The sequence below is a fragment of the Dermacentor variabilis genome, chromosome 3 (assembly GCF_050947875.1).
Source record: "Dermacentor variabilis isolate Ectoservices chromosome 3, ASM5094787v1, whole genome shotgun sequence".
Lineage (NCBI taxonomy): Eukaryota > Metazoa > Arthropoda > Arachnida > Ixodida > Ixodidae > Dermacentor > Dermacentor variabilis.
The window spans coordinates 2,757,464-2,778,352 of record NC_134570.1 but is presented as its reverse complement, the minus strand read 5'-3'; the positions used below and the strand labels follow the sequence as shown (position 1 = coordinate 2,778,352).

General features: G+C 47.2%; 1 protein-coding gene across 1 annotated transcript in view; it reads left to right on the top strand.

Moving 5' to 3' along the window:
• The window catches only part of LOC142575083 (monocarboxylate transporter 12-B-like), a 180,700-nt gene extending 160,484 nt beyond the window's left edge, over positions 1-20,216 (top strand). The window contains exons 4-5 of the mRNA XM_075684065.1: positions 606-1,460; positions 20,014-20,216. Coding sequence (XP_075540180.1) covers positions 606-1,460; positions 20,014-20,153 — 995 coding nt within the window. The 3' untranslated portion in view covers positions 20,154-20,216. The remainder of the gene's footprint in view (positions 1-605; positions 1,461-20,013) is intronic.
• Positions 20,217-20,889: the final 673 nt, after the last annotated feature.

The following is a 20,889-nucleotide window of genomic DNA, read 5'->3' as shown; positions in this document are numbered from 1 at the left end:
AGCGTATTGTGTTCGAGTAAGGGCGCCTGTATTAACGCCATAAGTGCTCTGGCCTAAGAAACTAATTTTCACACCCTTAAAGGTGACAAAATTTTATTGTGAGGGAGGCTTTTCCTAATTTTAGCCACTGTACGGGACGCCTGTCCTGACATTGTATTCCGCGTGCAGCACATGGTCCAAGAACAGTGCCAGCAAATGCTGTTTAAGGTGAACATCGAAACACACGAGGGTCTACGAAAATGGACGGGAGGAATTGAAATGGCAGAGCGTTACAGCGGAAGCTAAATAATTTGACACGCTGAAGTCACTGCAGTGGCAATCGGGGCCAACTTGTTTGCTAACAAGCTGATAAACCACGCATGCGATGGCTTAAAAAGAAATTAACTCGTCTGCTGCTCTTCATTCGACGAAAAATGTTTTACGCTTATACATCGTGAAGGGGCAGCGCAAGACGACCAAAAGGCAGCACTCCTTTCTTGCAAAGCCCCTCCAAGGTGTTCAACCAAAGTGCCAGCTTGCCCAAGTGTCGATTCTTCTGTTACGCTTATATCCTTGACGTGTAGAATTCGTTTTTCACGTAGTGCCAGCTTGGGTCGTTTTTCCAGGTGTCAGCATTTCGGGCACAATGACGGCGCTCACGGTTGTCTTGGCGCAGCACTTCGAGAAGCGACGAGCCACTGCCTACAGCGTTGTCTTCACCATTTCTGCATTCAACACGTTTGTGTTCCCTCCCCTCGTCGAGCTGCTCCTGTCCACGTACGGGCTGTACAGCACGTTTCTCCTGCTTGGCGCCATCTGCCTCAACACGTTGCCGGCGGCCATCGCCATAGCCAGCCCGGATTCTGTCGAGCCTAAGTGGGATATAAAAAATGCTTCGGGCGCAACGCCTCCTCGGCTTGAAGAACTTGTTGCTCTCCATGATCGCAGCGAAGAGCCGCAAAGCGCGACTCGTCGTGCAGAAGAAAATACGCCAAAGGCTTCAGGCGTCTTCAAAGGCACGCTTAAGAACTTTGCCACACTTCGTTTCTGGGTTGACTCGATGTCCTTCTGCGTCATGTATTTGGCCCTGTCACTGTACTTGACGCTAGCCGTAGACCTTGCGAAGGACAAGGGTGTCGCGACGACCAGAGCTGTGTTCCTTCTGCACGCTTTCAGTGCCGGCGACGTCGTTTTTCGCGGCGTGTCCGGTTTAATGCTCGACTCCGGTGCTCTCAGCGCCGACGGCGTGATGCTGCTCGGCTTCGTCCTGCAAACGGTTGGACTTGAAATTCTGGCGTCCACGGCCACCTTGCCGATGCTCATCGTCGGCTCACTCGTCATGGGCAGCGGCAACGGACTGCGCATGCCGATGGCGGGCGTGGTTCTCATAGGCGACTTCGGACTCAAGCCACTCCCGCTGGTGTTCGGCGGATTTGCACTCGTCTGCGGTCTCAACGTGTGGGTCCGCGCGCCGCTCATCGGTGAGGCCCTCCCTGTTGAGTTTTGCCGAGAGATACCAATTACGAGTTACATAAAGCGCGGCGGTCGCTCGGTGGAAAGGCACGTATGTCTTCCGGTTGAGCGGCCGGGGTGCTACATTCTGCTGCTTTTAAACCAAGCCTCGCAGAGCGCATTGTGTGCAGCACGGACAGATTGAGACAAATCGTCACAGATGTTGTGTCCGGACGATAACCGCTGCACGCCTGTTAATGCGACGGGACAGTGTGCTGTGGTCGGCTTTGGCAAAGGGGAAGACTTTGAAGTGATTTTTTTCATCATCAATTCAAGTATACATATCTTATCCAGTGGTACAGAGGGAAGGGGTGGTTAAAAGGCAGCTGAATGCCTGACAATGCGCCAATACCCGCCCAGACAACGATATTGCACAGCACTCAGTGTGTCACTCTATGTATTACGTAAATGCAGCGAAAAAAAAACAAAACAAAATATTGCGGAGCACTCAACCTGGTGCACTAATACGCAAGTGCAGTGAAAAAAAAACTGAGCCGTGGTTCTTACATTGAACTAGAGGATACTTGATATCAAGACCTTATCGAAAATAAATTCTCACAGCTCGATTTTAGGGCACATACATTTCCGAAAAAGGTATACAAGATAAGCAATTCTTACACGGAAGAGAGAAAAAAAATGCCCCAGTTTGAAACGTGAGTAGATAAGCATGTAACTTTTTATGTGCTTCTCATTGGCTTTCATTCACTGTGCTCATGGCCATCCTGTTAGAGTTTAAAAACCAAGGAATAATGTGTGTTAGTTTTTGCTTGACATAGTTGGTCGGAATACTTTCACTGTAATAGGTGGTTTTACTAAGACTATACCCGTGTCTTCCGAGAGTAAGTATCCTTAAATTTATCTGTGTTCAATTTAATTTGATTGTAGATGACTGTCGCTAGCTTTCTATAAAATATATTTTCGAATTTTAATATTCTGTGCTCATGGAAAAGTGGAGCAGAAGGAGTTCGGCGCGGAACATTATGATTATACGCAAGATTGTTTTTTGCAGCCTGTGTATACTATCTGTATTTCTTTTTGTTCTTGCGCCCCAGATTAATAGGCAGTAAACTATGCACGAGTAAAATAAAGTGTAATAATGTTACTTTGTCACCCAAAGGGGCAGTGGGCACCTGATTTTACCAATTATGCCAATGGACAGCGATATGTGGGTGCGAAGATTATGTATGTGATCTGAACAAATCCATACTTCGTGAGAGATAACGCCTGGAAACTTTTGAGTCTGAACGTGCTCAATCAAAGCTCCTCGGAATGTGAGTTGCGTATTGCGGAGAATACAATGTTTTCGTGGTTGAAAAATAATGTACTTTGTTTTCTTAATGTTTAATTCCAACTTATTGGTTCTCAGCCATGACGACATTTTGGTAAGCCAAAAGTTCGCTTCTTGTGCTAAACACATCTTGACCCGAAAAAAAAGACGCTAGTGTCATCTGCATATAATATAATATCCGTGTTAGAGGTACGTTTACGATGTCACTTATACAAAATAAGAATAGAACTGGCCCAAGTGTAGACCCTGTGGGACACCGTAATTTAACTTGCCCATTTGTGACTTCGAGTACTGCATATCCGTATACTGAAACTGTTTAGTCAGGTAACTTTTTATTAAATTAAGGGGCGTACCTCTTATTCCATATCCATTCAGCTTTTGCAAAAAAAGCCGTCTGCTTATCGCTATCATGGCCGCCGCGAGGAAAGCACATCGCTGTCGTAAATAGCACAGCCAACGCGCCTTCGTCACTGCCCTGTTGCCTTTTAAGCTGCAGCACGACCTTCTAGGTGCCATGTTCGTTTGTACGCTGACAGTTTGGAAACGCTACAATCACGGCGCGCAAGCGGATATTTCATGTGGTATTTTTTTGTTCGCGGGCATCCGCAGTAAGCTGCAAAACACTAATACTTAATAGATAAAAAGTTAGTAATTGCCTAAGCGGACGTTTTGCAAAGTGTTCTACAACTTTCTAATCGGAATTTTTTGCCTTATTGCTTCAGAAGTTGGTTAAGTTATCCTGACTAATTTTTAATTAGGAAGAATACGAAAATAGCGTGACAGACTACATATAAAAGAGAGAGAGAGAGAGAGGGTGAGCTTTAATGTACATATAAAAGAGACCAACATACATTTTGTCGCATTGCCTTAGAGTGCATCGGTATATTTTTAAACTCTGATAAATTTAGCTGAAGGAATTAAAAAGAGTTAAAAGAAAAAATGCGCATGAAAGAGACAAAGCGGTTTTCCAAGAAGTGCATCAACTTTTCACATAACACTTGGCGGCAACGATACATGTCTCTATCCTGAAGTCATATACATACATATGTGCGTATGTGTGTGCGTGCGCGCAGGGTGTTTTACGTAACTTAACATGTCAATGAGAAAACTGTAGAGCGACGTTAAAAACTCCTGATCCAGCTTTCTGTTGCTCAATACGTGTCACGTAAAAGTATTTTCCCGATCGTGAAAGAAGCCCGTGAACACACGCGAAGTGCATCGAGCGGTCAGTCGCGCGGCAACTTCGCGTGCATCTGCGGTCTACTTTCACGCTCAGAAAAACACCGTTATGTAGCCTATATTGAACAACAGAAAGCTGTACCGGGAGTTTTTCATGTCACTCAAGAATTTTCTCATTGACACTTTTCATCCAATTATAATAATTGAGAAGTCGAACAATTAATGAAGATTAATTATACAATTAGCCGCAATTTAAAAAAAAATATATATTTACAGTATCATCAAGTGACGGCAAACAAGATTACATTGATTCTATCCAGCTACGTGGCATTCCCATATCTTTAAACTGGCTTAAGTTAGCTGGGACACCCGGCATAAGAAAACGTGGGTGAATAAGAGAGAGAGCTTTTAAACGAGCGCATCATCTTTTCAAATAAAACCGCGCGGCATCCATAAATGCCGCTATCATGAAGTCATATATATATATATATATCTATACATATATATATATATATATATATATATGCGGGGCATTCCCGTAACTTGAACCACAGACGTATATACTGGGCGAAAAGGGGGCGCCTAACCAGAAACGTGAAGGGGGCACCTCCCCTCCCCAACTTTCTGAAATGAAGGAGGGGCCAAGTCATGTAATTTAAACCATGGGCGTATCTATATGGCGGGCAGGTGGCACTGTCCCCCTTCCAACTCGTAGATACGTCTATGGTTCAAGTAACTTGAAACATCACCCTGTATATATGTAATCGTGATTAAGTGATCAACAAAACAATATATGTGCAAAAGACGCACACATACACATGGCGTGTTTTTTCACATATACTACGAAACTCAATATTCTTCGATAAGACTGAATATTCAACAATAAGTTAACAGCATTTCGTCAATGACTTTATTGTTGTGAACATTCAACAGTGGATCAATCATACTCAATCTAATTCAACAATATGTCAACAAAATTTAGTCAGCGACATTACTGTTGGTAACTACTCAACAATGCCTGAATAATACTCAATACTATTCAACACTATATCAAGAAAATTTAGTCAACGACTTTTTTGTTGTCAACTACCCAACAACTTTATTGTTGAATTATCGCCCTGTGCTTTCGAAAATTGCTGAGGTATTGTTGAAAGGATATTGAGTCAATTCATCAACAATATGCCAACGTTTCAATAGTCATTTTATAAGGGTTAGGTTAGGTTAAGGCTATATTCGCGGACCGCAATTAAACTTTTTGGGGCACCCAAATATTAATGTTGTGGGAGGCAGCGCGAAGAGCTAGTCACCGTGGCCACGGCTTAGTTAGGCCGGCCAGCCACAGTGCAGCAGCAACAGCGGGATCTCGGGAGCAACGGCGCTCACGCCGAGCGTCTTCTCGCTAGCTGCACTCGAGCGCTCTTCGCCGGCTTTAGAGGCGATAATCGCGCCGCTACGAATTCACTTGTGGGATACTCTCTTGCGAAAAGAATATCGAAATTCGCGTGGGAACGCTTTGAGGGAAAACTAGGATGGCGTTTTTTTTCTGATACGAAGACAGATAATGTCACCAAGCCACTATTCAACGCTAGTATTATAGGACTATAGAGTTTACTACAGTGTGTATACATCAATCAATGCAGGCAAAATGCAATGCCATAGGTGTATACGTACACATGCTCTTCATCATCATCATCATCATCATCAGCCTGGTTACGCCCACTGCAGGGCAAAGGCCTCTCCCATACTTCTCCAACTTCCCCGGTAGGAGGGAAAATAGATGAATTCCGGATCAAGCTACAGAACAGGTATTCGGCTTTAAGACAGGAAGAGGACCTTAGTGTTGAAGCAATGAACGACAATCTTATGGGCATCATTAAGGAGTCTGCAATAGAAGTCGGTGGCAACTCCATTAGACAGGATACCAGTAAGCTATCGCAGGAGACGAAAGGTCTGATCAGGAAACGCCAATGTATGAAAGCCTCTAACCCTACAGCTAGAATAGAACTGGCAGAACTTTCGAAGTTAATCAACAAGCGTAAGACAGCGGACATAAGGAAGTATAATATGGATAGAATTGAACATGTTCTCAGGAACGGAGGAAACCTAAAAGCAGTGAAGAAGAAAGTAGGAATAGGCAAGAATCAGATGTATGCGTTAAGAGACAAAGCCGGCAATATCATTACTAATATAGATGCGATCGTTCAAGCGGCTGAGGAGTTCTATAGAGATATATACAGTGCCAGTGGCACCCACGACGATAATAGAAGAGAGAATAGCCCAGAGGAATTTGAAATCCCACAAGTAACGCCGGAAGAAATAAAGAAAGCCTTGGGAGCTATGCAAAGGGGAAAGGCAGCTGGGGAGCATCAGGTAACAGCAGATTTGTCGAAGGATGGTGGGCGGATTGTTCTAGAAAAACTGGCCACCCTGTATACGCAATGCCTCATGACTTCGAGCGTACCGGAATCTTGGACAAACGCTAACATAAGCCTAATCCATAAGAAAGGGGACGCCAAAGACTTGAAAAATGATAGACCGATCAGCTTACTGTCCGTTGCCTACAAAGTATTTACTAAGGTAATCGCAAATAGAATCAGGAACACCTTAGACTTCTGTCAACCAAAGGACCAGGCAGGATTTCGGAAAAGCTTCAACAATAGACCATATTCACACTGTCAATCAGGTGATAGAGAAATGTGCGGAATATAACCCACCCTTATATATAGCTTTCATTGATTAGGAGAAAACGTTTGATTCAGTCGAAGCCTCAGCAGTCATGGAGGCATTGCGAAATCAGGGTGTAGACGAGCCGTATGTAAAAATACTGAAAGATATCTATAGCGGCTCCACAGCGACCGTAGTCCTCCATAACGAAAGCAGCAAAATCCCAATAAAAAAGGCGTCAGCCAGGGAGATACGATCTCTCCAATGGTATTCACAGCGTGTTTACAGGAGGTATTCAGAGACCTGGATTGGGAAGAATTAGGGAAAAGAGGTAATGGAGAATACCTTAGTAACTTGAGATTCGCTGATGATATTGCTTTGCTTAGTAACTCAGGGGACCAACTGCAATGCATGCTTACTGACCTGGAGAGGCAAAGCCGAAGGGTGGGTCTAAAAATTAGTCTGCAGAAAACTAATGTTTAACAGTCTCGGAAGAGAACGGAAGTTTACGATAGGTAGCGAGGCACTGCAAGTGGCGAGGACAATATGTTGTAGCTTCGACGGGGCGGCCCGACGTAAGGTTTACGGCATGAGTGCTAAACGGCCGGGGCGCGCAGCGCCGCAAGAAAAGAGCCGGACTGCTCCAGTCGGGGACCAGACAAAGAATGACTCTTTTATTTCACCAAGGGGAAGCAAGAAGGCAACTTACAGCGTTTGGCGCTGAGTGGCGCCCTGATGTAAAGACCCAAAACCGAAACCAGAAGTTAACACAGGATACCACATCACCTCTCCCTTGAAAGGAAGAATGCTCTACTCGCTCTCCTCGCAACAAAAGTAAGTCACGAGTCAAAGAACACATGTTAGCACTGTAACATACATGATAGTGATGTCATCTTTACACAATAGAAAATGATATCTTTGGCTTCCCCCTTTAAAAAAACGCACAACATGAAAACTGAATGAATTTTTGCACTCCAGTTCTGCAGTTTCAGTACCCGTCTTGGACGGACGACGAGATGCAGCCTTGCACACACCGATAACACAAAGAATTCACGAAGTACAAAAGTAGACAGTAACAAACATCTACGTGCCCCCTGGGACAGCACTGATGGGTGGCTCATTCGCCCTGAGCCTGACTCGAGACAGTGTCTGTGGCTGTCGTGGATTTGGCATTGTGCGTAAAAGCACTTTACACTCCTTAGTCCCCCCGTAAGAATGGTAACGACCTTTAATGTTAAAAACTTTTTTTGGCATGAAAGACAAATTAGTATGGCGGTCAGCACCGTAGTAATGATGTGCGTACTGCACGATTACGCTACAAGAAACGTAATGTATCACCTATACTAGTAGTAACTGGAAGAAAAGGTCGGAGACAATCATCAAGGGAAGGGTAGTCACTGGAGTGATTCTTTTCAGTGAATTTTCCAAGAAAATCCTGTAGTGCAGGGCATTTCACAAGTTTGGATGCATTCCATCGTTTGCCATTTTCAAGCGTGAAAGTGTTACGACCTACCCTACGGCAAATCCTAAATGGACCCGAGTATTTAGGATCGGACTTTCTCGAGTTGCGTACTCGAACAAGATCTCCTGGACGAAATTGAGGAGATCTTGGGGCACGACGACGGTCCATGTACGTCTGAACACTTTTGGCGTAAGAGCCGAATTCGCATGCAATCACCTCCTTAACGGTCTGGAAGCTATACTCGGTATCCTGATCCCAGACAAACGGCTGTCCTTGCTTTAGTAGTTTCTTAAGCGGCTCTACCAATTCATCGTACTGCGGGATCAGTTTAGCGTAGTATCGCGTGACACCGAGAAATGAATGCAGCGACTTCTTGTCAGTTGGTTGCGGTGCCTTAACAACTGACTGAACTTTGTTTTCACGCGGCGAAATACCGTTCGCAGTGCAGACTTGCTCACGGAGAACCCGAGGTTGAGGACGCAGTTTCGCGGAGACTGGTTGCACTGACGCTCGAAGATAAACGTCGTGGATGAAGTCATTTGCAAGTCCCGATGGTCCTGAGTACGGCTGGGTGAACTCCGAGGGAGCGTTGTGCGGGAGAGACGGAAACTGAACGCTTGCGTCAGCTGCAACTCCTGACACCTGTTGGCATGTAGCGAAATCAAGCTGCGTACGAGCAGGGGACTGTCGATGCTTTCGGTTCCTCAAACGGCAAACCGAAGCGAAATGTCGTACTTTTCCGCACGCACGGCAGGAAACGTGCTTGGCTGGACAGCCTGGATCAGATGCGATGTGGTGAGGTGAACCACATCGGTAGCAATGGCCTGCAATGTGTCGACTGGCTTCGCGGAGTTCGGGCCGTGCGCCATGTTGGCCGGCCTCCCCAGGTCGCGACTTTCCCCCATGCCGCCGAGCGCCATTTTGAAGCCGCCGGGTCGAGGGAGAAGGGTGGCGGGAACCGCCATCTTGCGCGCCCGGGCGAGGAAGGTGATGGCTGTCGACGCCATCTTGGCGTTGCGTCGAGACGCGCTGAACAGACGAGCTGTTAAAGGCTTGAAGGTCCTTGTGGACTTGCTGTACGGCTCGTCCGATTTCCTGGGCCTTCTTGAGCGTGAGGGACGCTCCTTCGTAGAGTAACCTTTATCTTATTCTTGTTGATGCGACGTCTTGGAGGATATGGTCGTAAAGGGACTCGTCGTGCCAAGCGCCGAACGCACAAGCAGGCGCTAGCCTTTGTAGCGCGGTGACGAAGTCCTGGAAGGTTTCTCCGGGTAGTTGCTTCCTTTCCCGGAAGATAATACGGTGCACCAGGGGTTTGGTGCTTTCTTCGTAATGCTGGTCGAAGATGCGGAGAACGTCTTCGAACCTAGTAGCCGTCTAGCCCGTTTGCGACGCGAGGTCGTAGTAGAGACGCTGCCCCTCGAAGCCTAGTTGCTCAGTAAAATGGCTTTCTTCCTCTCGTATTGCAGTGCCTCGCCTCCGGTTGCCTCGAGAAACGTGCGAAAGTACCGTTTCCACGTGAGCCACGGTACCGCAGGAGTGCCGGGTAGCGCCTGGAAAGGCGGCATGTGGGGTACGAACGCCATGCCGCGCACCGAAAACAAAGGCGGAGGAGTTGCAGTTGACGGAGGAGACGTAGCTGCGGCGTCTTGCATCATCATCATCATCATCATCATCAGCCTGGTTACGCCCACTGCAAGGCAAAGGCCTCCCCCATACTTCTCCAACAACCCCGGTCATGTACTAATTGTCGCCATGCCATGCCTGCAAACTTCTTAATCTCATCCGCCCACCTAACTTTCTGCCGCCCCCTGCTACGCTTCCCTTCCCTTGGGATCCAGTCCGTAACCCTTAATGACCATCGGTTATCTTGCCTCCTCATTACATGTCCCGCCCATGCCCATATCTTTCTTGATTTCAACTAAGATGTCATTAACTCGTGTTTGTTTCCTCACCCAGTTTGCTCTTTCTTATCCTTTAACGTTACACCCATCATTCTTCTTTCCCTAGCTCGTTGCGTCGTCCTCAATATAAGTAGAACTCTTTTCGTAAGCCTCCCGGTTTGTGCCCAGTACGTGAGTACTGGTAAGGCACAGCTGTTATACTCTTTTCTCTTGAGGAATAATGGCTACCTGCTGTTCATGATCTAAAAATGCCTGCCAAACGCACCCCAGTCATTCTTCCTCTTCTGATTATTTCAGTCACATGATCCGGATCCGCGGTCTCTACCTGCCCTAAGTAGATGTATTCCCGTACCACTTCTAGTGCCTCACTATCTATCGCAAACTGCTGTACTCATCGGAGACTGTTAAACATTACTTTAGTTTTCTGCAGATTAATTTTTAGACCCACCCTTCTGCTTTGCCTCTCCAGGTCAGTGAGCATGCATTGCAATTGGTCCCCTGAGTTACTCAACAGACTCAATAGAGTTACTCTAGCAAGACAATATCATCAACGAATTGCAAGTTACTTAGGTATTCTCCATTAACTCTTATCCCCAATTCTTCCCAATCCAGCTCTCTGAATACCGCGTGTAAACACGCTGTGAATAGTATTCGAGAGATCGTATCTCCCTGCCTGACGCCCTTCATAATTGGGATTTTGTTGCTTTCTTTGTGCAGGACTACGGTGGCTGTCAAGCCGCTATATATATTTTTCAGTATTTTTACATACGGCTCGTCTAGACCCTGATTCCGTAATGCCTCCATGACTGCTGATGTTTCGAATGAATCAAACGCTTTCTCGTAATCAATGAAACCTATATATAAGCTTTGGTTATATTGCGAACATTTCTCTATCACCTGATTGACAGTGTGAATATGGTCTATTGTTGAAGTTTTTACGAAATCCTGCCTGGTCCTTTGGTTGACAGAAGTCTAAGGTGCTGCTGATTCTATTTGCGATTACCTTAGTAAATAGTTTGTAGGCAACGGACAGTAAGCTGATCGGTCTATAATTTTTCAAGTCTTTGGCGTCCCCTTTCTTATGGATTAGGATTATGTTGCCGTTCTTCCAAGATTCCGGTATTCATGAACGGTATTCACTCATTCCGGTCATGAGGTATTGCGTATACAGGATGGCCAGTTTTTCTAGAACAATCTGCCCACCATCCTTCTACAAATCTGTTGTTACCTGATCCTCCCCAGCCGCTTTCTCCCTTTGCATAGCTCCCAAGGCTTCCTTTTCTTCTTCCGGCGTTACTTTTGGGATGTCAAATTCCTCTAGACTATTCTCTCTTCCATTATGGTCGTGGGTGCCACTGGTACTGTATAAATCTCTATAGAACTCCTTAGCCACTTGAACTATCTCATCCATATTAGTAACGATATTGCCGGCTTTGTCTCTTAACGCACACATCTGATTCTTGGTTATACCTAGTTTCTTCACTGCTGTTACACTTCCTCCGTTCCTGAGAGCATGTTCAATTCTATCCTTATTATACCCCCTTATGTCAGCTGTATGACGCTTGTTGATTAACTTGGAAAGTTCGGCCAGTTATACTCTTGCTGTAGGGTTAGGGGCTTTCACACATTAGCGCTTCTTAATGAGATCTTTCGTCTCCTGCGATAGCTTAGTGGCATCCTGTCTAACGAAGTTACCACCGACTTCTATCGCACACCTCTTACTGATGCCAATAATATTGTCGTTCATTGCTTCAAAACTAAGGTCCTCTTCCTGAGTTAAAACCGAATACATGTTCTGTAGCTTGATCCGGAATTCCTCTACTTTCCCTCTTACCGCTAACTCATTCATCGGCTTCTTATGTACCAGTTTCTTCCGTTCCGTCCTCAAGTCTAGGCTAATTTAAGTTCTTACCATCCTATGGTCACTGCAGCGCACCTTGCCTAGCACGTCCACATCTTGTATGATGCCAGGGTTAGCGCAGAGTATGAAGTCTATTTCATTTCTAGTCTCGCCACTAGGGTTGCTGCACGTCTCACTTTCGGCTATCCCGCTTGCGGAAGATGGCTTTCATTATCCGCATATTATTCCGTTCTGCAAACTCTACTAATAACTCTCCCCTGCTATTCCTAGAGTTTATGCCATATTCCCCCACTGACTTGTCTCCAGTCTGCTTCTTGCCTACCCTGGCATTGAAGTCGCCCATCACTATAGTGCAGTTTGTTTTGACTTTGCCCATCGCCGGTTCCACGCCTTCATAGAAGCTTTCGACTTCCAAGTCATCATGACTGGATGTAGGGGCGTAGGCCTGTACGACCTTCAATTTGTAGCTCTTATTACGTTTCACAACAAGACCTGCCACCATCTTGTTAGTGCTATAGAGTGCCTGTATGCTACCAGGTATATCCTTATTAATCAGGAATTCGACTTCTAGTTCTCGTCTCTCCGCTAAGCCCCGGTAGCACTAGACGTGTCAGCTTTTTTAGCACTCTATATGCTTATTTTGTCCTCGTAACCTCACTGAGCACTATTATATCCCATTTACTGCCCGCTAATTCCTCCAATAGCACTGCTAGACTCGTCTCACTAGATAACGTTCTAGCGTTAAACGTTGCCAGGTTCAGATTCAGATTGGAAGGCACGGGCCTGTGAATTGTCCGGCTAGGTCTCCTGACATCTCTAAGCTCAATTTTTTTCTTTGGGGCTATGTGAAAGATCGTGCTTGCATCATTGGTACCGACGTCAAATTTGCTCAAGACAACGATAACGGATGTTTGCCCTTGAATTCCAACGTCGATCATCATGAAAGCCCCTGAAGATGTGATTAAGCGGACTCGGTACTGCATAGCTGCAGAAGGAGACCTGTTCGTACACATCCTTTAGGCAGCAGATGATATTTGACGATGGTAACGAAATCATAGATAATATGGGCACATTTAAGTCTGGTGTATGTTTTTCTTTTTTTTACTGTGTGTGCAGGCGTCGCAATTTCTAATACGGCTCATTTAGAAGTGGTACACTTGCTTTCTTGAACACGTCGGTTTTGCTTTTCTTCTGCAAGTGGGTCGCGTCCCGGTCTGTTTATTTCTCTTTTATTGTTTGCCACGAACCAGTTTTTGCAACGCGCGTACACTTTTATGAAAAATATTACCGTCACTTTAATTTAGCTTTAGTCCGAAGCAAGTTTCTGACGCGAAATATAGCTGTGCGCACACTCTTTCGATGCGATGGTGTCATGCATACGTTAACGCCTGGTACGCTTGCTTGAACAGGCAGAATGAACACATGAACGCAAGTCGCAACACACACAGCATTCATTCGATATGAACTTTTAACAGCAGGAACACACGGTAACGTTCACCACTTATTGCACACGGACTGCGTCCTCCCTTGCTATGTTTTACGCTCGTACTACCGCGTTTCTACGCTATCGTAGGGGCGCTTACATTACCGGTTCTGTTCGGGGCGGACATCGACGTCCTCCGGTCTGTGGTCCGTCTTTGCCATCTGGTCGTCTTCAGTCATCGCTGGTGTTCGGCGTCACCAATGCCCCGGCCCACGTGACAAGGGCACGGTCGCTGAGGAGCTGTCGCGCTCCGGCAGAGTGGGACTCGTGCCGGCAGGCGCTCTTGGTGCGCGCCGGCCCAGCTTAGTTCCCTAGACGGGACGGTGACTAGCTGCAGCCAGCCTCCACGCGTCTACGTTCAGCGGCGTAAACGCTCACGTGTCCTGGCAGGTAGGTCCGGGCCAGCGGTCATCTGCTTGCCGAGCCTGGTACTCGGGCGGGGACGTCACAGCATCGCCTAGGCACTGGGGCAGGAACCAGAGTGGCGATCTCCGGCCGTCTTCTCCTGGAACGCTGCGCCCGGCCACCACGTCCTTTTCTGCGCGCACCCCTTCTCCAAGATGGCCGCTCCACGCGCTCGCTTCACTCCCTCTTCCTCGTCTGTTTTCTTTCTTTGCGCTTGTCAATCCTGACAATGCCCCCCCCCCCCCCCCCTAGTTTCCGAGTTTTCGCCCCACGAGAACTTCACTCACTGTTCGCCGCCTCTTGGGTTTACACGGACGCTGCACTTCACCGCACCCACGCGCACATCACGTAAGTTTTCGCCGAGTCTTAACACTACGTCAATCTCAACGGTGCCACAATTCATACAGCACTATTATACTTTGGTAGTGACACGTTTTGGGCTTCCTAAAACATCACGCTACTCAGAAAATCCGCACCTACGTTGTCTTGCCCTTTAATATACTGCACCGAGAATTTATACTCTTGTAACACTAGGCTCCAGCGCATGACTTTGGCGTTGGTGTGCTTTACCCGGTTTAGATACTCTAGTGGCTGATGATCAGTTTGCACGACAAACTGAGTCCCATGTAAATAAATATGAAATCGTTTTGCAGCCCGCAATAAAGCATCACATTCCTTTTCTACTATAGCGTAGTTTCTTTCCAGGTCACTCAACTTCCGCCTTGCATAAAAGACAGGGTGCAATACTCCATCGGCTTCCTGCAACAGCATAGCCCCTGCACATCTTACTGATGCATCTGTTCGCAGAACGAACTTTTGGCTGATATCTATTGTTTGCATGCTGCTGTACGTTGGTATTTCTGCTTCGTATGGACTTTGAGCGTCCGATTCTGCGATGACCATTCCTGCAACTTCCTCTGCATTTTCTTGTCTCAACTCGTATTTTATCAGCATGTTGACGTGGAATACTTTTCTTCTTTCCCCAACTTCTAATTCGTAGTCTACGTCGCTGGCTCTCTTCCTCACATTGAATGGTCCTTTCCAACTCATGGTGAGCTTGTTGGTGTCATTCGGAAGTAGCACCAGTGCCATGTCCCCAACCTGAAGAACTCGCTTCCGGCTTTTCTTATCATAATATTTCTTGTACGATGCCTGGGCTTCGGCGAGACTTTCTCGGGTGATGCGACAGGTTTCTTCTAGCTTATCTTTCAGTTCCAATAGATAAACATACTAGCACTTTTGTTCTTCAATTCCGTGTTCGACCACATTTCCCGCAAAACAATTATGGTCCTCTCAACGCTCTGCAGTAGATTAGCTCGAATGGCGAAAATCCAGTGCTAGCCTGCAGCAATTCTCTATATGCAAACAAGAGTGAAGGTAGCTAGCGATCCCATTCCTTGGGATTCTCTTGGCACACTTTGCGTAACATGCTCTTAAGCATGCCGTTTAACTTTTCTACCAGCCCATTACACATGTAATAATACACAGTAATATGGTGTCGTGACGAGGTGTTGCAGAGACAACAGTCTGCAAATCTCCGTCATCAATTCTGACGTAAAACAGGTTCCTCTATCCGTCAGTATCTCCCTCGCATCTCCATACCTAATAAACATTTCTACCAAAGCCTCAGCGATTGCTACTGCGTCCGCCGTTTTCATTGGGACAGCGTCTGAATATCTAGTGGAAACGTCCGCCATCGTGAGCGTGTACCTGTTTCCTTTATTCGATGCTGGGTTAATATGGCCTACGATGTCCACTGCGACAATTTGGAAAGGTTGCTCAATTACAGGCATAGTCCCTATAGGTACCTATGATATCAACCCTTTGGTGGGGTTCTCAGACATATGTCTCAAGATCGCACAAACCGTTTAGTGTCACTTTGCCTGCACTGCCAACAGAATTCTTCTGACAATCGGCTGGTCGTCTTCCCTACTCATTGATGGTCAGCCATAATAGTGTCGTGCGCCAGATCGAGGACTGCCCTCCGTAAACTCAATGGAACTACTAACTGTCGTGTTTCTCTTCCATCGTGGGTTCAGACTATTCGGTAGAGTAATTCTTCAACCTTCTCAAGCTTATGTATGGCCCGGCTCTTCTTACTCTGAACCCACTTCCCTAAAATTTCAAAATAACATCGCATAGTGCTGTCCGCTTCTTGCCTGTTTTTCATTTCGGTCTCGTTTATATCCATGGCGATGCCAGAAGTATTGTTTATATGAACATCCTTCCTATCCTGCTTCCTTGTGCTTTTCTCCACTGACAATATGGTAGCTTCTCCTCTATACGGATCCGAACTTCTTTCGTTGTCTATGCCAGCGGCTTCGGTGGATTCAAGCTCCGTCCTACTTGTAATTTTGGTATTGGGAAAACTCCAGAGGGGATCTGGATCATCCCCTCTTCTGGCTCCCGGCATCGGTGGATTCATGCTCCGTCCTACTTGTAATTTTGGTATTGGGAAAACTCCAGATGGGATCTGGATCATCCCCTCTTCTGGCTCCTGGCACATTCCGAAGAATGACATCATAAAGCAGTTCTTTGACGCACCGGGCTTCAATCCAACCGCAGTAATAAGGCGTCAAAAGCAATACCCGAGCCACAGGCATTCGCCGTACCATACCATCCGCCAATCGAACTGGGGCTTCTGTAGCGGTGACATCTCTTTCCGGCACCATGGATTGCCTTACCAGAACAATGTTGAACCCAGTGTCTCTGAGCACAGACATTTTTCATCCCTGCAGTATTCCCACCACTACTGGCATCGAGGTTTCCGCGTCTTCCAACCTCGGAGCCATCGTGACAGCGCTTGCCTTGTCGCTGGACTCCTTCTGTTCCACTTGCGTCCTGGCAACCTCAATGGGACTTTCGCTCGCAACAATACAGGCCGCCTTATTTTCTGGCTTAGCTCGGCAGGTCTGTATTGTATGTCCCTGCCGTCCGCACCCCTCGCACTTCAACCTCGAACTGCGAGTGCGACCCAAGGGACAATTCACAGCCCGATGCCCTATCCTGTCAGACATAAAATATTTCATTGTGCTCTAGGTCTGTTCTCTCTCATCTGGTATCTTCTTATCTTCCTTCTACTTTCCCAAGTTCGTTCGGCCTTTGGCTTCTAAAGAGCGGTCGGCGCGTTCAGATACCGCCACCATCCTCAAGTTGCGCTCTTTGAGGAATATTGCCACACACTCATGACATGATGCTATGAACTGTTCTGCAATCATGTTGTCCCTCAAGTCTTCAAATGTCTTCCTTATGTTAGCCATCTCCAACCAACCATCAAAGTACTTGGAGATTCGAGCGGTGAAATGCTGGGCCGTCTCGTTTTCGTGTGGCTTGGAGCTTCGGAATTTATCCCTGAAACCTCCGGCCGTTAGTCTGAAGCGTTGTAGGACAGCCTTCTTCACCTTGTCGTAATCTAGTGCGTCAGTCGCTGACATCCGGCTGTACATGGCCAACGCTTCCCCCACAAGACACATACCCAATCCAGTCGCCCAGTCACTCTTCTGCCAGCCTTGTCTAGTTGCGATTCGCTCGAAACGCTATATCCATGCATCTAGGTCATCTCGCCTTTCGTCAAATGGGGCGATTAGCTTCTGGGGACACACTGTCGCTACCCTCTGAGGTACCACATCTGAGCTCCTATTTCCTGCTTCTTCTCCACTGTTACTCGGGCACAGCGGCAATTTCTTTCCGTAAGCTCTTTTTCTATATTCAAGTTCCTATACGCACACTCGACCGCAGCTTTCGCTCTCTCCTCAGTTTCCTTCACAGCCTCTCGCGCCTCTGCGCGTTCTTCTCTTAATCGCTTCTGTTCCTCGTGATACAGTGCTATTATGGCCTCGGCCGACATGCCCGCGGCACTCCCAGCAGTCACCAAACGTTACAGGCCCATTCCGCTGCTCAAGACACACCGAGCCAGGTGACAAAATTAAAGTGATCCTGGCAGGCTCGCCAATATTGCCACGCATACGTTAACGCCTGGTACGCTTGCTTGAACAGGCAGAATGAACACATGAACGCAAGTTGCAACACACACAGCATTCATTCGATATGGACTTTTAACAGCAGGAACACACGGTAACGTTCACCACTTATTGCACACGGACTGCGTCCTCCCTTGCTATGCTTAACGCTCTCACTACCACGTTAACCGACGTCTGTGCGGCAATCGTTTCTACACTATCGTAGGAGTGGTTACAGTACCGGTTCTGTTCGGGGCTGATATCAGCGTCCTCCGGTCTGTGGTCCGTCGTTACAATCTGGTCGTCTTCAGTCGTCGCTGGTGTTCGGCGTCACCGATGTCCCGGTCGACGTGACGAAGGCACAGTCGCTGAGGCGCTGTTGCGTTCCGGCAGAGCGGGACTTGTGCCGGCTGGCGCTCCTCGTGCGCGCCGGCGCAGTTTCATGCCCTAGACGGTACGGTGACTGGCTGCAGCCAGCCTCCGCGCGTCTACGTTCAGCGGTATAAACGCTGACGTGTCCGGGCAGGTAGGTCCGTGCCAGCGGTAGTTCCCGAGGCATCGGTCCTCTGCTCGCCGAGCCTGATACTCGGGCGGGGACGTCACTGCATCGCCTAGGTACTGGGGCAGGACCCAGAGTGGCTATCTCCGGCCGTCTTCTCCTGGAACGCTGCGCTGCGGCCGCCGCGTCCTTCTCTGCGCGCACACCTTCTCCCAGATGGCCTCTCCACTCGCTCGTTTCACTCCCTCTTTCTCGTCTTCCTTCTTCGTTTGCGCTTCTCACTCCTGACAGATGGTGATATAGGCGCGTCAGCCGCGTTATTAAGTGGCTTTTGTTATCACTGTGGTCAGTCGGCCTTGAGAGACTGATAATAAGTGTGACACAGAAATGAGAGGAAGTAACAGCTGCGAAGGTGTGAAACCTGCTGTTGGTGCTCCTGCCGTACCATTATCAAGGTCATGCGCTGTCTCTTCGGGTTTGCGACAGGCAGTGCACTTGCTTTCAATCAGCTTATTTAATGGCGCTGCTTTATGATGCGGGTGGGAGCGCAGTCACTTGGTATTTTTCATATTTCGTGAAGTTTGTGGGCTAGCTAGTCCGAAAACATTGTACGCAGTTTGTACACCACCCTTAGATGTCATTTGCGGATGCCTACAAATGCCCCTTTGACACTCTTATATTTAGGACAGTTGTTCTAGAGTTAGATAATTAATTGCAATTACGGAATTAAATCTCAGTAATGAAAGAATTACTGGTGGCTACTCCACTGGACTGGAAACCATGTGCACTAAGTTTTCTTCGAGTAAAGGAACTGCTCTTTAAGTCTTGGTGCATGATAATTGGGGCAGCATGTATAGTTCACTCATTAACCGAAATGAGGCCATGGGGGATTGACTCGAAATCAGTATCAACAGAAGTCATGTGCAGTAGCGCTTATGCTCGGACTCACAGAGAAAGAAACAAGAGAGAGCGGTGGCAGTTTCGCCGGTAAGGCGAAGCGGTATTTGTGATTGTGAAGTGTTCGACAATTGCGCGAAGGAAGCTTACACCCCGGAGAGACGCCAAATTTCTGGTTGTGTGAGAGGACTCAGGCTGTGAAATTGAACCGTCTCCGACTATGAGGTCTACTAAATTCTCATATCAGGCCGTCACTTCACAGAACAATTTCGATGTCACACGGAAAAGATGGGGCGATGGTGTGTGTGTGCGTGTGCGTGTGCGTGCATGCGTGTGTGTGTGTGTGTGTGTGTGTGTGTGTGTGTGTGTGTGTGTGTGTGTGTGTGTGTGTGTGTGTGTGTGTGTGTGTGTGTGTGTGTGTGTGTGTGTGTGTGTGTGTGTGTGTGTGTGTGTGTGTGTGTGTGTGTGTGTGTGTGTGTGTGTGTGTGTGTGTGTGTGTGTGTGTGTGTGTGTGTGTGTGTGTGTGTGTGTGTGTGTGTGTGTGTGTGTGATTCGGAAAGCTGGTCGGCATTAGTCCCCCCCATCCCCCACCTCGGCAAAATGACAACTTTCCTCCTGTGTTTGCAAGTGTGTGCTGACACCATATGCATAATAATTCAGTTACTAAGCGACTGCTTCCAAATATATACGGCCGATAAAGCTACTATACTTGCTTCGTATAGCTGTGCACTGATTTATTATAGCCTTGCGGGTGAGACTGCGACTTTTTATGGAAGCTTCTGCTTGAGCGCATCCAAAAGTGTCTTCAAATCATAAACTGTTGATCTGGCAGAACGACAGTACAGGTTAATAAATGAAAGGGAATTTGTGCATTGTGCATGCTGCACCTGTTGATGTCGCCAATGTTGCTTCTTTCTTCAGGCTACTTCAGAGACAAGCACGGCGCATATGACGGTGTTCTCCACGTCGTGGGAGCCTGCTCTTTTCTTTTCATCTTTGCTTGGACGGCGCGACTCTGCCAAAAGCGATTGGGATCAAAGCAGCTGTCTGTAAGACTGTGAATGCAATAAAGTGCGCTTCCGGGGAAAACTGAGTGCCCCCTTGAAGTGTTGCTCTAGGTGTGAGCAGTTTAATTATTTTTTTTATTTACATACTTAAAGTGCATTACCACATCTCGCAGCAAAACTAGATGTGATGCTTGTATCCTTGCAGTATAACGCCATCGAGAGGGTTAATAAAGTGCGGTGCCATAGAGGATGCAATCGTCTCCATAAAAGTGGGAAATAAAGTGACCATTAGTGGGCAAGTAACAAATATATAAGACCGATCACTGCTCTTTGCGACAGGTCTGACAGAATGTAGAAAGATAGTGCGAGTAATTATGAGCATGCACAAAACCTTGCCTAATAGTGAAGGAAAGCACGTATTCAATGATAGATCACGCAATTTGAAACAACGCGCAACTTACAAAGGGAAACTCCTACGCATAAATCTATTATTGTTTCCAATGCATAGCAACAAGCATTTGCTTTTCTGTTAAAACATGAACTCGCATCATTATAACAAAAATAAGGCCTCCCACCCAGGCTGTGAAGGTTGGTGGACAGCGAAGCTGTAAACGAAGACAAGAGCGATTACCCATTACGACTTAAGTTGAATTTATTCACGAGGTGACATTCACATGCACCTTACGTAAATATTAGCCTCAGACATTTCGACGGCCTGCGACTTGGCTTGCGTCGCTACTTCGTACACCTATACACAGAGTGGAGCCTCGGTTGCACGCTGCTCTCCAGG